This window comes from Hibiscus syriacus, unplaced genomic scaffold, assembly GCF_006381635.1.
Source record: "Hibiscus syriacus cultivar Baekdansim isolate YM2019G1 unplaced genomic scaffold, ASM638163v2 tig00110556_pilon, whole genome shotgun sequence".
In the NCBI taxonomy this organism is placed as follows: Eukaryota; Viridiplantae; Streptophyta; class Magnoliopsida; order Malvales; family Malvaceae; genus Hibiscus; species Hibiscus syriacus.
The window spans coordinates 3,991,240-4,007,460 of NW_024062779.1; the positions used below are offsets into that span (position 1 = coordinate 3,991,240).

General features: G+C 32.2%; 1 protein-coding gene and 1 pseudogene across 1 annotated transcript; one reads left to right on the forward strand and one right to left on the reverse strand.

Moving 5' to 3' along the window:
• Positions 1 to 4,506: 4,506 nt before the first annotated feature.
• LOC120131463 (protein TIFY 11B-like) lies at positions 4,507 to 6,186 on the reverse strand. Its single transcript, XM_039148453.1, has 5 exons — positions 5,962 to 6,186; positions 5,636 to 5,831; positions 5,186 to 5,487; positions 5,010 to 5,067; positions 4,507 to 4,660 (listed from the first exon to the last, which is right to left on the reverse strand). The coding sequence occupies exons 1-5, from the start codon at positions 6,095 to 6,097 to the stop codon at positions 4,522 to 4,524; spliced, it is 831 nt and encodes a 276-aa protein (XP_039004384.1). The 5' UTR covers positions 6,098 to 6,186; the 3' UTR covers positions 4,507 to 4,521.
• Positions 6,187 to 13,863: 7,677 nt separating this feature from the next.
• LOC120131873 lies at positions 13,864 to 15,793 on the forward strand (annotated as a pseudogene).
• Positions 15,794 to 16,221: the final 428 nt, after the last annotated feature.

A 16,221-nucleotide genomic window follows, 5' to 3' on the forward strand; every position in this document is an offset into this window, starting at 1 on the left:
TATTAGGAAAATTTAAAGGGTTCTATTGATGACCTCTCTGAATTATAAGGGAAAGAAAGATTATGCGGAAATTGAACTCGGACCTTGGTATGAACTTATACAAGGATTCATATATTTTTTTGGTAAATAAAGAGCTAAGCTATTCTGTAGCTAATCTAATGTTGCCTATTGGCCGAGCTTTCTCCTGGGGATGGGGAAGGGTTATTCTTGGGGGTTCTTGGAAGACAATGCCTTCAAAATCATCTTGTCGTACTAGTTTAGCTAGCTCGTCTGCTATTCTATTGGCTTCTCGTCTGGTTTGTGAAAATGCTTCCCAGCTTCGATTAACCAGTTCTTCAATGTGCTGCATTATGGTCGGTGCTGGCATCCTTCGCCTTCCTGTCGAACACAGTTGAAAAGCTTCTGCATTGTCCGTTTCAACAATTACCTTCCTTGAACCTAAATTCCATGCATGTGTTAACCCTTCGAATATTCCTCAGAGCTCCGGTTCCAGAGCTGAACATATCCCTACGGCTTTTCAAAGCCTCGTATCCATTCTCCCTGGTTATTCCGTATTATTCCACTACATGTCGCATATCCGTTCTGGTTATTCCGAGCCCCGTCTGTATTGACTTTCACCCATTCATCCGGGGGTATTGTCCATTGAATTATTCCTCGCGATTGATGCATCTCTGGATTCCTCGCTTTAGTAATTGCTTCCCGGGCTCTTATTCCTTCAAGTTGTTCTAATATTGTTTCCTGTCCCATTTTTTTCCGGTTCAAAGACATACAAGTTCCGATGTTTCCAAAGTGACCAAATTAACGCTCCAAATAGCAGATCCCAGTCTTCCATTATATCAACAAAGTAGCTTGGCCGTTCAAGGTTTGTTGTAAGCCAATCCTTTATGTTCATTGAGATGAATTCATCCATTTTCCCAGATTTAATTAATTGTTTCCAAAGATTCTTCGCAGGCATACATTCTCTTAGCAGGTGTGAAATTGTTTCTTCCCTACAGCCGCACACTCCACAATTCCAATTTGTTCCAATGTGTCTTCTCATCCGTTCGCTATTTGTAAGCAATTTCCCGCTTGCCCACTATACAAGGCTTCATATCTTATCTATGATTATAACACACATTTAATGTTAGAATCGGGTTCTTAATTTCAGTATTTATACAAATGAGGTTTTATTTTTATTTAAGTTTAATACATTTTTTTCAATCAAAAGAAAACTTAGGGTGTGTTCGATGGCTTTCTCATTTTCCTGTGTTTGATAGCTGGAAAATATTTTTCGAAAAATGTTTTTCAGTGTTTGATAGCTGCAATTGGTTTTATGGAAAACATTTTCCAGTGTTTGATAGTTTTAATTGATTTTACCAATGTAATTCATTTTCCTAGTTTCTTTGTATTTTCTGTAAATTGTTTTACCATCTGATTTTTCGTACAACATTTCCTAACTTTATATTTTAGAGTATAAGAACTCAAAAAAATATTATTTTATGTATTTAATATTAAATTAATATTTTAATATCATTTTAATAAATATATTAATTATTAAAATATGTATAATATAATTTTAATAAAATTATTTTTAATATTATAGTAATATATACTCAGATATATTATAATAATATGATATTATATTTTTAATTTAGTAATATATAATAAATTATTAATATTTATCTATTATTTTTATAAATATATTATTAAATTATTAATAATGAGAATATTAATTTATATATTTAATATTAATATAATAATTTAGTATTATGTAAATAAAATACTAATGATTAAAATTAAAGTTGTTCAAATGGTTAATTCAACCACTTAACGAATTGAATTACCATTAACCAAATAAACCAAACTTTTTTTCTTTAATCATTAATTGAATCATTTTTTTAATATTAATTGAACCGGACTTTATTCATTTTATGTAAATCATTTTTTATAAAACTAATTAAACAATTAGTAAAACTGATTTACACAATATCATCAAAACACCGTAAAATAGTTTCTGAAAACTATTTCCCGTAAAATGTAATTCATTTTACGTAAAGCAGTTTTAGGTAATTTATTTCATATAAAACAATTTTCACGTAATTCATTTTAAGTAAAACAGTTTTCAGGTAATCCATTTTACATAAATTATTTTCCAGAAAATCAATTATAGTATATCAAACATACCCTTTAATACATTTTTAGATGCCTAAATTACATCTCAAATTCACTTTTGGTTTCTAATGAAATTTTCGTTAAAAATATGTGTTTAATATTTTCTCCGTTATACTTTTAAATACCTGCCATTTATATTTTTTATTTTTAATAATAAAAATATTACTTTTTAAAGAAAAATCAAAAGAAAATAAAATCACTCACGTCGTCCCTCTTCATCTCATCCCCCATCTCCGACGATGACGAAGGGTCACCACCGGTTAGGTTTTGTTCGGAGTAGCACGAGAAATTCAATAGTGGCGGTCGTGTAACGTACGACCAGTTGTAGTCCTCAGAATCTTCGGAAAAACAATGAAGAAAAACTTAGAAAATAGGTGACCTTTTGCGGCACTTGTCACGACAATTGACGCAATTTCTTGATGGGCGAGGGACTGAATTTTGGTCACGGCGAGACGGTTTTGATAGTGTCAAATGTGACGGCCACGGGCCGACGGTGACTGATCGCGATGAAATTTTGAAGTTTTTTTTAAATTATAATATTAAGTTTTGTAATTATTTTTAAAAAATTTATATGTACAACACATGTCAAATAATGGTTAACTTTAATGGTCGTTATGATCCATGCAATTAAAAGTATAACGTTGAAAACGTTAGACACCTATTTTTAACGAAAAATCTTTAGTCAGCAAAAGTCAATTTGATGTACAGTTTAACACCTAAAAGTGTGTATTAAGCTTTTTATTCATTTGTTTGTTAGAGTAGTTTGTGATAATAACAAAGTAATATATATGTTTATAAAATTTTTTAAATGTTCACAATGTATAGAGTTACTTAAATCCATAATCTCTGGAGAGAGATCGACACCTCCTATTCTATCATTAAGAACTTATTGGTACTATGTAAATATAATGATTGGTTAGGGTATATCGATGTATTTTTTTTTGATGAATCGAATTTTATTATCCAAATAGCATAGAAATGTTACAAAGCAATCAACCAATCTGTAACAAAGAAGACTAAAAACAACCTATTTACAACAAACACAGATTGATTAGACTATACCCCAAGCATTACAAAGGTTAACATTAGTACTATCTAATCTATTGATATTTGTACCCTTAAGTTGAATACCAATAGCTTATTTAATCTTTTTCAGCATGTCTTCGATTGTTCTCTGACGACCTTGAAAAATTCTGTGATTCCTTTCTTCCCACAGTAAGTATATAAATGCAGTACATGAGATCTTCAAGATTGTGGTGAGAAGAGACTTACCATTCCATGTTGAAGCAGCCGTAGCAACCATAACATCCCATGATAAAACAATACTATTTAATCTGTTGAGCGACATTATTGAATTCCAAAGACGAACAACAAGGGGCATTGAGAAAAAAATGATTTCTAGTCTCCTGCTCGATGTTGCAGTTAACACAAATATCATCAGAATTGATTCCCATTTTGAGTAACCGATCTCTAGTAGGAAGTCTGTTCAACAGTGTCATCCAAGTGATCAAACTGTATTTTGGGATGTGCATTGGGAACCATATAAGTTTGTGCCAGGAAACTTTCTCCCATTTATTACGAATTGAATCTCAGATGTTACTAAGCTTTAATGAACCAGAAGAAGAAAGAATAGTGAAAGTTGTAGCACGCAATTTAAAGATTCTATTAACAGTCCAACTTTCTCCCCTTTATATCGATGTATTATATAAAACTAAAAAGAAAAAATGTAAATGATAATTTTTCAGTTAATCTTTTTATTCTTATTTTAAGTTTAAAAAGTTTATATCATTTTTTTATTTGGATAAATTACATATTTAGTATTTTAACTATCTTTTTTATTCTGTTTTAATCATTCAATTATTTTTTTAATCATATTTAATGTTACATTTTGATTTTATTTTGAATATTTACTTTAAAAAAAAATAAACGATGCTGGCAGAAAGGAGACTTTGGAAATTACAAGACTGGGAATTAGAATCTCTCGCATTGAAATAGTTTGGTAACGTAGACAGACAACGACGACAAGTAGAGAGGAATCAAACAAGCGGATTTTGTAACGTAGTCCCTTTTGCATACGCCCTTCCCCCTCTGGATAGGTCAATACTCCAAATCAAAATAATTTGCTTGCTTCCCACGTAAACCTGACGGCCTCTAGTTTTTCTGATTCATTGATTTTAAATCGTTTAATCAAGTTGTCATCTGCTTTCCGTCTGGTTCCTACTCACCAACAATAACAACTAAATAACAGCAAAGTTTCATGGAGGGCTTTGTTGTCAATCAATGGATGAATCTGAGAGTAACAGAAGAACCCGGAACCTTTACACACTAATTAAGGTGGTCCTAAGTAGGTACACAATTGAAACAATGTTACTATAACTTGAGATCAAGATCACTTGATGCTTCTTTCGACGATCGACCTTCCTTGTGAGATGGACTGCTCTCGTCAGGCTTAGGCGGCGGAGGAGACCCTCTAACGTTGTTAACTTGGTATGGGGCTCTTGCAGCTGCCCTGAAAATGAAGCCGGTGCTGTCAATTTAGTGATGTAATTCAACGACGACGAGAAGAACAATATAAAATCACAACTTGGGTAAACCTTTAAGGCCAGGCTATGCAGATCCCGGAATTAACATATTACAAAGCCTAGTTTTTATATTGTGTTTGAATGATTGAGGGATAAAAGGAAAAATAAAACAAAGGTTCCTAATAGTTTGCAATCTAAGGCGCCATTTGTCAAAAGATACAAGATTCGGAGTCCAGGAAAGTTCTGCAAATTTCCTAGAATCTGGGAGAAGTAAATAGTTTCAATGAAGCTTTAGCAGCATCGGTAAATTTTAGAGTTCAGGGAAAACTTTCTTACCTGTCTTTTCTCTTTTCGAAGAACTTGTGAAGTGAATTTCTTCTGGCAATCCGTAAATCTGCAAAGAAGAAACCAAAACAATCAACTTAGAGTAGGTCATTGATAGTAAAAAAAAACTTGCAAAACTTCCCAACAGGAACTTCCTGGATTTGATTCAAGGTCAAATTATAAGTTACCTGAACCGCCATATTCACACCGCTCAACGGATGGAACCTGAGAAGGACTATTTCCAGTCGTGGTGGCGACGTTCAGGTCCGGAATTTCAGGATTGCTAGACTCGACTTTGTCCATTTTAGAATCAAATTTTTCCATGCCGGTGTCAGCAACAAGGCCACTGCATGCAGTAGAGCATCCATAGCTAGCTAAAATGTCCATGATTTCCTTCAACTTGTGTGAAGGAAAGTCGTTAAATACCACCACTTGGCCCCCAAAAAACATGGTCAGCTGGGAATTCTTTGCCTCCACTTTTGCCGGTTTCCTAAATCAACAAAACTCTAAATTCTCAGTTCCATATCTATTTTTTAACAAATTTCCGTCAGTACCATGAGTTTTAAACGGGTAAGAACAAATAAGGGGCATCTAAAATTCTGAATATCTTGAGATATTAATGAAGAGAAAACACACACCTGAAATCTGTCGTGTTATTGGTATATTCCTTGGAACTGGAGGCATCAAAACTGCCAATATCTGCGAAAAAACCAGAAGGTTTCGCGTTTGAATTTAAAGGAGATGCCACAAGAGTCGGTTTTAAATTCTCAGAAGAATTATCCATACTAGGCAAAAAGTTCATCGTCGCCGCTCGTTGCCTAGATGTTTCAATCCCTGCAGCATCACCAAACAAAGAAATCCGTAAATTCTTCATATTAAACACCTCCATAGAAATCAACCCAATCAAAAAGCTCATAGATCATACAACCCTTCTAAAAAAGATGTAGAAGAAGCAAAAGGGTACCTTTAGATTCATGTTTTGAAGCCATCCCAACACTGATATCCCCAAGATTTCTTTTTTCTTTCAAGAACTGACTAAGAAGATTGACAAAACTTGCTCTCTCGAGAGCCTTGCCGGACTTTTCGCCTGAATTGGACATTGCCGCTTCTTTTCCTTTTATCGTTGTTGTCTGAAAGCTCTCGAGCTTCTTACAAAAGCTGAATGAAACAACCGTCAATTTATGGAACACCAAATTTCATGGTCTTTTACCAGTTTTAAAAGATCTAAGCCGGAAATGATTTATAAGGGAGTGAAGGAAAACAGGCTTCTCCAACTCTCGCCCCACGTTCTTTAAATCCGATGAGCAAATGAGTTGTCCTGGTTTTATCGACAACATTAATTTGTTTATTTGATCTGGAGCACGTTTTTATTACATTTATGGAAAGAGTATAAAGGAAGAAAAAGCAGACTACTTGTACAGTTGCCAGTTGTACTATAATAAGCCTTGAAAGGCAATAGTGGAAGGGTGAAGAAGAGTCGCATTGGGTGAGTTTCTTTGCAATTGCTCGCCTTAACTCGATTTCTTTTACCTGTTAGAGGTTTATGATCCCATCAATTTAATGAATGTTAATAAAATTAGTTATTGATCAAATCAGATTTAATTGAGCAGTTCTTTATTTTTTGAACCCGTTTTATTGATTACGCTTTTGAATTTGTTAACTGGACTTCGTTGAGTCTTTGAAAAAAATAGTTATTAGGCATATGTTATATGTTGGGATATTATATTTGTTTTTTAAGAAGAATGTATTATTAAAATTATATTATCTATATATCTTCTAGCTTGAATATGAAAGACGTGGGTATGAACACAAAAATTGGGTAGAGCTATTTTAGTAAATTTTGTACTTTTTATTAATTTATTTTTATTAATCTGGGTACGTACAAGACAATATATGTTCACATAAAAAACTCTAAACCTTTCGAGATTGATTGCTCATACCCCTGGCATCTATGGTACTCGAACCCGGGTCCTAAAAAATAACAATAATTTCTTTCCTACAAAGGTCATTTGGTTCATTCTACTTTTTATTAATTAAATAATAGATATATATTAAAAATAATATATGATGTTTTATTTAAGAGAAATTATTTCATATATTGATTGTGTAAAAATAATTAATTCATAAGTTATTATATTGTTAACATGTGATATAATTTGAATGTTCATTAACTCTAAATTTTAAATCTTAAATTATAAAATATATGTGTTATACAATCTGAGACGAAAATAAAATAAAAATGAAAAACAATTTTTTATTAATAGAGTAGAAGAAACATTTTAGAGTAAATAACTAGAATTATAACATGATATCGAACTTGAATATGGTGAGGTCTGCAACTACGCAGTTTCCTTAAGACGGATTTTCGGTCAATCCTTTGTGCTCGAGATATCTTGGTTGTCTGTCTCTCAGGATAAAACGATATGATCAGCGCACAGTAACACAACTTGCGAGACCACGAACCAAATATTGTTAGAGACTATCATCGAAAAGAAGAGAGAAAGAACAGAGTTTTTGAACAGTGTTTAACCTAGTAGGTTAGCACAGTATTTATAATGTTTCACAAGGGAGACGAATTGAAAACAATATATTCACAAGGGAGACGAATTGGCATCCAAATAAAATCGAAAATAATCAATTAACATCGTATTATATCAAATATATTCATGAATTGCAAGTCATACCTTATTTAAATTAAAAGGAAATCGCATAATATCCTTTTTTAATTTAGAATATTCAAAAAGTTAAGTTTCACTTAAGAAAAATATTTAATTCGTAGTGGGTAAAATATATGCAGACCCCGGAGAGCCCGATCGGTTCAGATATTCACATCACCTCATCGTGCGAATGTGCCTCTAACCCTGATGGGTTTGGCAAACTTAAATTTGCACCCCTTGAGCCTACGCGCGAGGCACAATTTTAACCCAAGTCGTTTAATAACTAGTAAGTATGTTTTTGTATATAAATCATTTTCTTGCTTAATATCCCACCAATGTAGGATATGGGTTAACGACCGAGAGACTTAAATCAGACGGACCGATAACGTAAGGGACCAAGTGCACTTAATTAAAAATTCAGTGGCCAAAGTCAATCAGACAGAAGGGGACTATTGACATATTTTACCCTTTGATTTATATTATAATATTTTTCATAATATTTTGTCAAATGGAATTTGAATGATTTCGGGTATGAACTACCCACTACACTACTATATGATTTTTTTATATTTCAGTATTTATGGATATCTTGATAAATGAATGATATGTGATTTAAATAGAAATGTCCATTGTATGTACATTTAGAGTTTTTGGAATGATTGAATCGCCATAGAGTATTAGTTGTTGCATTATGTACGTAGTATATATGTGTTGATAATGCTACAGTACTTTCAAGATACATTATATAGAACATATGTGTTGATGGTGTTTTAGTATTCCTGACATGTAGTATTCAACACTAAAAGTGCATTATTTGTGACTAACATACCTTGCGTTTTTATTTATTTACTTTGGGTTGTGATTTAAAAATAATTTGGAAAGTACATGTTTGACTGGTGAATTTGAAAGTAAATCTTTCATTAATTATAACTGATTTGGCATTAAGTGTTTTATACACGAATTGATGACTATCAGGTGATACTTGATATGAATGATTTTGATATAAGTCGAATTTATAGTATCATATATTATTCTTTGATATCTTCGTTTTATCATTATATGGTGTGTTTTGTATTATCATTATGTGTTATTTTATATTTTATATAATGTCTCATTAAGTATATACTTAGCGTGTAATCAGTTTACACGTAGGTTGATCATAGTTATCAGAAGTAAGGAGGAGTTGCACATCATTTCTTATTCGAGAGAAAAATCACATGCTACTATTGTATTTACATCTTCCTTGATGTATTTTTATTTCATAGTTGACATGTATATGTTTTGGTAGTCGATTTTGTGATGTGTTAGCTTTGTTATAATTATAAAAATCATTATTTTTTGTGTGATGTTTAAAATATACTTAGATAGTTTGATATATATATAATTTTTTTTGGTAGTTTTAAAGAAACAAATTTTATCTGAAATTGGATAAGGAATGTTTTAAAAGTTTCAAGTGATATCACTTACTCGTGTTTGGTAACAAATATAGGAAAGGGGTACTTACATATCTAAAGTGACTAATTTCAATATTAGAGGAGATTGTCCAAATTATATATTTAGTTTACAATGGTAGTTATAAAACCTTTATTGTAATTTTAGATATTTTTATTTTTTAGGCAAAAGACATCAGATGTTTCTGTGCTTTTGAAAAAAAATAAAGTGGCCCTTGTATTATTTTTCTCTTAATGTGACCATCTAACTTAGAAAATAAGCTCAATGTGACCCTTTAACCAACGTTTTCGTCGTTGACCATTATGGTGTTGACATGACAGTTCACGGTTCTGATGTGGCGATCCACCGTGTTGATGTGACAGTCCACAGTAGTTGAAAACGTGATGCATAGCATGGCTAATGGGCTAAATAGATAACTCAAACATAATAGATGAACTGACATGTTAGTACCGCAGACCGTCACATCAGCACATTAATCAAACGATGAAAAATGTTAGTCAAAGGGCACATTGAATTTGTTTTATGAGTTAGGATCACATTAAGAAAAAAAATAATATGATGATCACATTAATTTTTTTTAAGTACAAATACCTCTTATACAATTTTTTATTTTTTAATAATATTAGTTGTTTCTATTTAAAAAAATCGGTACCTTTAAAATTCTTAAAATTAACATGTTGTATTTTTTTTCCGAATTTGCGGATGATGTTCCTCTATTACCAATAATTAAAGAAATCACAACCGTCTCTTTTTATTATCGTAAAAAATATCAAATCTGAATGGAATAAATTGATTTGGATAACGGAATTTATCCCTCCTCACACAATTTTTCTTAATTATTTTTCTTTCATTATTCTCAATTCTTTTAGTCTTATGTAACTATTTCCCTTTTCTTTCTTCACAAATATGGAAATCAGATATGTTACTTAATTTTATTATTTTTAAGGAAAAATAAAATCTTACACTTACTAATTTTATTCATTACACATTAATTTTATGTGCCAATTTCTAATTATTTTTCATGTTATGTTTAATAATAGTGTTATTTTTTTCTCATATTTTAATAAACGAGTTAATAAAAAACAATTTGAAATTTTTAATTACTAACATGGTTTATTTTGAACAAACATAATGATTATAAATGATTTATCTAAAATATATATTATATTTCAGTCAGTTTTTATTTGTCTTTTTAAGTTTAAATTTGTACTATTTTTTATACTTTATCAAACTATTTTAAAAATTTATGCGAAAAAAATATTTTATTAATGTATTAATAAGGTTTAAGGGTCACATTTGCCCTTGTAGTAGATCAAATTTATCATTTTCGATCCTATCGTATTTTCTCAATAATTTAGCCCTAAAAGTTGTTTAATTGTATCATTATTTGCCCTTCCCCTAACTTTAAACCTTAAACCTTAAATTATAAACCTTGAGTTGGTATTTAGAAGTAATGGGATTATGATTTAGGGTTTATATGTTATAATTTAAGGTTTTAAGTTAAGGGTAGGGTTATGGAATAATGCAATTATATAATTTTAAAGATTAAATTGATGCGAAAATACGATAGGGACGAAAGTGGTAAATTAGGTGTACGGGCAAAATTTTTTGCATATTAATAAATTCAATTATTTCATGTTTGATATTTAAATAATATTTTATATTTTTACTTAAAATTTATATAAAAATAAATTATTATTAGTATTAGTATAACAATTTACATTTAAAATAACAATATTTTAACAAAATTCATATCCTAATTAATCCGTGCATAAACTCAACCCAAAATTCTGTAGTACAGAATAAATTAAGCATATGTTTTAATAACGGCTCTTTGGTGATTAAAAGCAAATTAGAGGCGCGTGTTTGTAACTTTGCATCGCTACGGGTTCACGCGCCTTTTGATAGTAACGCCTGGATGGATATAGGTCAGGTTAGGTTAAATTTTCAGCCAAATCGACCATACCAAAAAATTAGATCCTTTCACTAGAATTTGATTTAATTCGAATTTATTTTAATTTTATTCAATCTAAAATTTGATCTGAGTTTTTAAATAAAATCTAAATTTGATCTTATCAAATTAAAATAAATATATTTATAAAAATATTAATTATATTTAATAAAATAAAGATTTAATTTAAAAATAATATAAAGAAGATTATTCTTATAATTATCTTTAAATATATAAGATAAAATTATATTATCTTTTGGGTCAGATACTTTTTATACTAAACCTGAATTTTATCCGTCTCAAATTTTACTTTAAAATTTTGAATCGATTCAATCTAAACTCATTTTTTTAAAAAATTGACCCAATCGAATCCGATAGATTATAACAGAGTAGAAATAGGTCCCGTGCACATCCGTCAGTGGAGTTATATGCCGACAGAGAGACAGTGACGTGGGATCTACGCACTTCTTTTTTCTAAACTGAAAAAGAAAGTCAAAACAGTACGGCACGATGTAAACAATTCTCCTCGACTCAGTTGGAATGCAAAAGCAATTTAACTATTGCACTCCAAAACGTGGCAGGTCCATACGGATCAAGGTTTGTTCAGTCCCCTCGGGTTTTGCAATTTGGGTGAAAATTGTAAAATAATTAGAGAAATGTAGTTGTGGGATTATTAATGTGAGATTTAAATTATATATGGAATTCATCGGGCGAGTTTTATAAAATATTTTAAAAATTACAATTCGTCGTATGAATTGAAAAGAGTTTTATAGTTTCTATTTTCTATTCAATTGTACTGGATTTCAATTTTATGAGTTTTAAAAAATAATAAAAAGATGTAGTAGTGATTATATTAGGATTATGTTAGAATATTTATCGTAGCTTTGATTTTTTTTTAATTTTAAATACATTCTAAAGTTTAAGATGAATTTAATATCTTGCACCATTTTATAAAGTTAAACCATTTCCTTAATATATATATATATATATATATATATATATATATATATATATATATATGCATAGTCTAAATTACATTTTATTGTCTAATAGTTATATCAAACTATGATCGTACGGTGTCTAACGTTATAAACGTTATTATTTTAAATGTTTATTTTGTCTTTGGTTCAGTCCTAGAAAGAATCACATCGCTTTGAGGAGCTAAAAAAGCCACCAATAGAGTTTTTTTTACTTAAATATAAAACAAGTGACCCAATTATATTATTTTTCACGAATAATTGCTTAAAGTATTTTTTGACTCATCTTAGTACCTAACATTATAAACCTCATTATTTTAGGTGCATAGGCTGTCAGCGATGTTAATATCTTCCGTTAAGTGACACATGTCATAATCTGGTGATTTTGAATTTTTTTTAAAATATTATATTTATAAAAAAGTAATTTATCTTAAATTATAAAAAATATCCCTTTAATCCCCAAATCATAACCTTAACCCACCACTGTCACCCTTTTCGGCCACGATCACTGCCACCGGCGTAGTCTCTGCCATCATCCTAATCATATGTCATTGTAGTTGTCGTCGATTGACCATCGGAATCGTGTGAGATCGTAATTTTCATCCTAGGTTTCGCGGGGTATAAAACATTTATTCCTCGATCACGATTTTATAGGGGTTTTGGATGCCAGGGGAGGTGAGGTCGGGTGAAGCTTCGCCGACGACATAGGGAGACGGTCGATGTAGGTTTAGGGGTTGAAATTAAGGTTTTAAAAGTTTTGAGGTTATTTCAAAATTTGTACATTTTTTAAAAATATATAATTTGAATTTTTAATTTTTAAATAAAAATTTTAAAATTATCAAACCGTGACACGTGCCATTTAACAGGGAAAATTAACTTCGTTGACGACCCGTGCACAATGTTTGTAACTTTAAGCACCGGGATGAATAGAAAAATACTTTAGGCACATATTCATAAAAAAACACTATAGTTTAGGCACTTATTTTATATTTAAGTCATTTTTAGCAGTTTAGGCACTTATTTTATATTTAAGCTATTTTTAAGCATTCTAAAGTCATTATTATTGTAAAATAATGACTTAATACAAAAATAATTGTTTAAATTATATTTTAAATTAATTTTTGGTGTTGAAGAATTTTTTTGTTAAAAATAGGGGTCTAATATTTTATCTGTTACATTTTTAGGATTAAAAAACCGTTAATTGACACATGTCACGTTTATATTTTTTAATTTTTTAAAAATAAAATATTATTTAAAAATATTTATAAAAAAATCTAAACGTGACACGTGTCACTTAACGGCATACAACTAAAAGTATTACAGAGAAAACATTAGGCACCTAATTTTTAACGAAAAATTCTATAGGTACTAAAAGTTAATTTGATGTATAGTTTAGACACTTAAAAATACACTAAACCTAAAATAATACGTGTTCATAATTTTTTAATATTTGACAATGTATACACTCTTAAAATTATTATTTTTAATAAAAAGTAGTAATATTTCATTTGAAAACTTACGTTAGATTCTCGTTTATTTGTTTTAATTAACAATATCGATTAAAAGGAAAAAACAAAATTCAGTAATCAGTGTTAAACCTTATTTATCTAATAATATAGCATTTACAGAGACACACAAGCCAATACGAAATATTATTAGTACACTAACAACAATAACAAAAACGCATAGCCAACACGAAAAACTGACAAACCGACGATGAGGAAAACACACCAACAACACAAACCGATACCAAAATTTTGCACAACAAGAGCTCCCACAATCAATACATTGCCAGAAACCATCTCGTGGCCTCAGCAATGGCGATGGCGATGGCGATGTTTTGGCCTTTCAGGAAATCTCTCCTATTGTTGTCGTCAACTTTCTTGGTACTATTGCCATGGGCATTTTCTGCATCGGATTCCGAGGCCTTGTTGAAGCTAAAGAAATCTCTAACCAATGCCGGAGCTCTTGACTCTTGGGTGCCGGGATCACCCCCTTGCAGCGGTCCTCGAGGACCGTGGAGAGGACTGCTTTGTGAGGGCGGCGTTGTCAAGGGTTTGCGTCTCGAAGGAATGGGTTTATCGGGAACTATTGATGTCGATGCCTTGGTGGAGATGAAGGCTTTGGGTTCTTTCAGTGTCGAAAACAACTCTTTCACGGACACCATTCCCCAACTCAATCGTTTGGGTGCGTTGAAGGCTTTATCGTTGTCGAGGAATAAGTTTTCGGGCGAGATTCCGTCCCAGTATTTTGTGAAAATGAGATCTCTCAGGAGAGTTCGGTTATCGCACAACAAATTCACTGGGGAAATCCCAGTTTCATTAGCTCGTTTACCTAATCTCGTTGGCTTACATCTCCAGTTCAATCAGTTTAGAGGACGTATTCCGTCTTTTTATAGCCAGGTTTTGAAATCTTTCAATGTATCAAACAATATACTCGAAGGCGAGATTCCTTCTAGTTTGTCGAGATTCAGTGCAAGTTCATTCGCGGCAAATCCATTTCTATGCGGGGAACAGATTGACGTCGAGTGTCCCTCAACTCCAAACAATACTTACAAAAAGACTAAAGCTGCATTAATGGTTGCGTTAGGAGCCATGCTATTGTTGGTGATTATATTCTTTGCAATTCGATTGAGGAACAAGAATCAAAAGGTTTCATACGTGCTACGAAGATCAGGAAGCTCTAACGCAGCCACCGAGTTGCCGGTTTCAGTGCTACCTAAAACAGAAGACACCGTAAAGAGTGCATGCTCGGACCTTACGGTTTCTAATCACAGAAAACCGAGTGTTGCAGAACTAGTGATGGTGAACGATGAAATGGGTGTTTTCGGGTTGACCGATTTGATGAAAGCATCCGCAGAAGTGCTCGGAAACGGACCATTGGGGTCTTCTTATAAGGTAAGGATGGCTAATGGAGTGGAGGTGGCGGTGAAAAGGATGCGCCAAATGAATGCATTAGGGAGCGATGCATTGATGCTGAGGTTAAAAAGCTCGGAAAGCTGAGTCACCCCAATGTTTTGCCACCTTTAGCTTACCATTACCGTAAAGAAGAGAAGCTCGTCGTCTACGAATACCTTCGTAACGGCAGTTTGCTTTACCATTGGCATGGTACCAAATTCTAACCTTTTCCTTTGTTTCTTAACCACAATAACATCCATAGATTCTAACAAAATCATGAAATCCTCCAGGCGATGCCGAATCCTGCAGACTTGATTGGCCGACCCGAGTGAAGATTGTGCGAGGAATAGCGAAAGGACTCGAGTATCTTCACAATGAATTTGCTTCACGGGACGTGCCTCACGGCAATCTCAAATCGAGCAATGTTCTACTCGGCCCTGATTATAATCCACTTCTCTCGGACTATGGATTTCACCCATTACTAAACGTTGAAGGTTTAGAAGGCTTGTTTGCTTACAAAACCCCGGAAGCCATGCAAAAGCAAACCGTGTCTCCTAAAAGTGATGTATATTGCCTGGGAATCATCATTATTGAGATGCTTACAGGGGAACGCCCTTCACAATCTGTTCACGATGGAAATGGATTGACTGATATCGTCCAATGGGTTGAGTCGGCGTTTACAGAAGGGAGACAGGCTGAATTGCTTGATACAAAGATCCAGGGATTCCGGAATTCAATCGGTAGCATGGAGAAACTCCTTCGTATAGGCGCACTTTGCACTAAAACTAGTCCCGAGGAGCGATTAAGCATTAAAGAAGCCGTTGGAATGATAGAGGAGATACATGAGTTTCGGGTTTTGTGATTTGCAAACTTGCTTTTTTTTCTTCCTGAATATAACTCTGAATGGAGATTGAGTTGCATTGGCTTCGACAATGGTATGAGAACTGTTACTGTAGAAATTTGAGGTCGCTGTAAAAAGACAGAAGAAAAGAGAACGGAGATCTCTGTATATCATTCCTGGTCGACAATTCTTATATCTACAAAAATATTTAAAATGTTGGAAAATATTAAGTTCCACAAAAATAATATTTCGACAAACAAAACACTATAGAACTCCTTGCAGTATAGTCTTTCATCTTTGATGTGTGGCCCTCTGATTATGGTCCTGATGGATCATGGAATTTTGCCATGCAACTGTCAAAACATAACTAGACATTTGCCATACGGATGAAAACTTAGAAAAACATGCTAAAATTGACAAGCTCATTTCTTACGGAGAAACTACTTTGA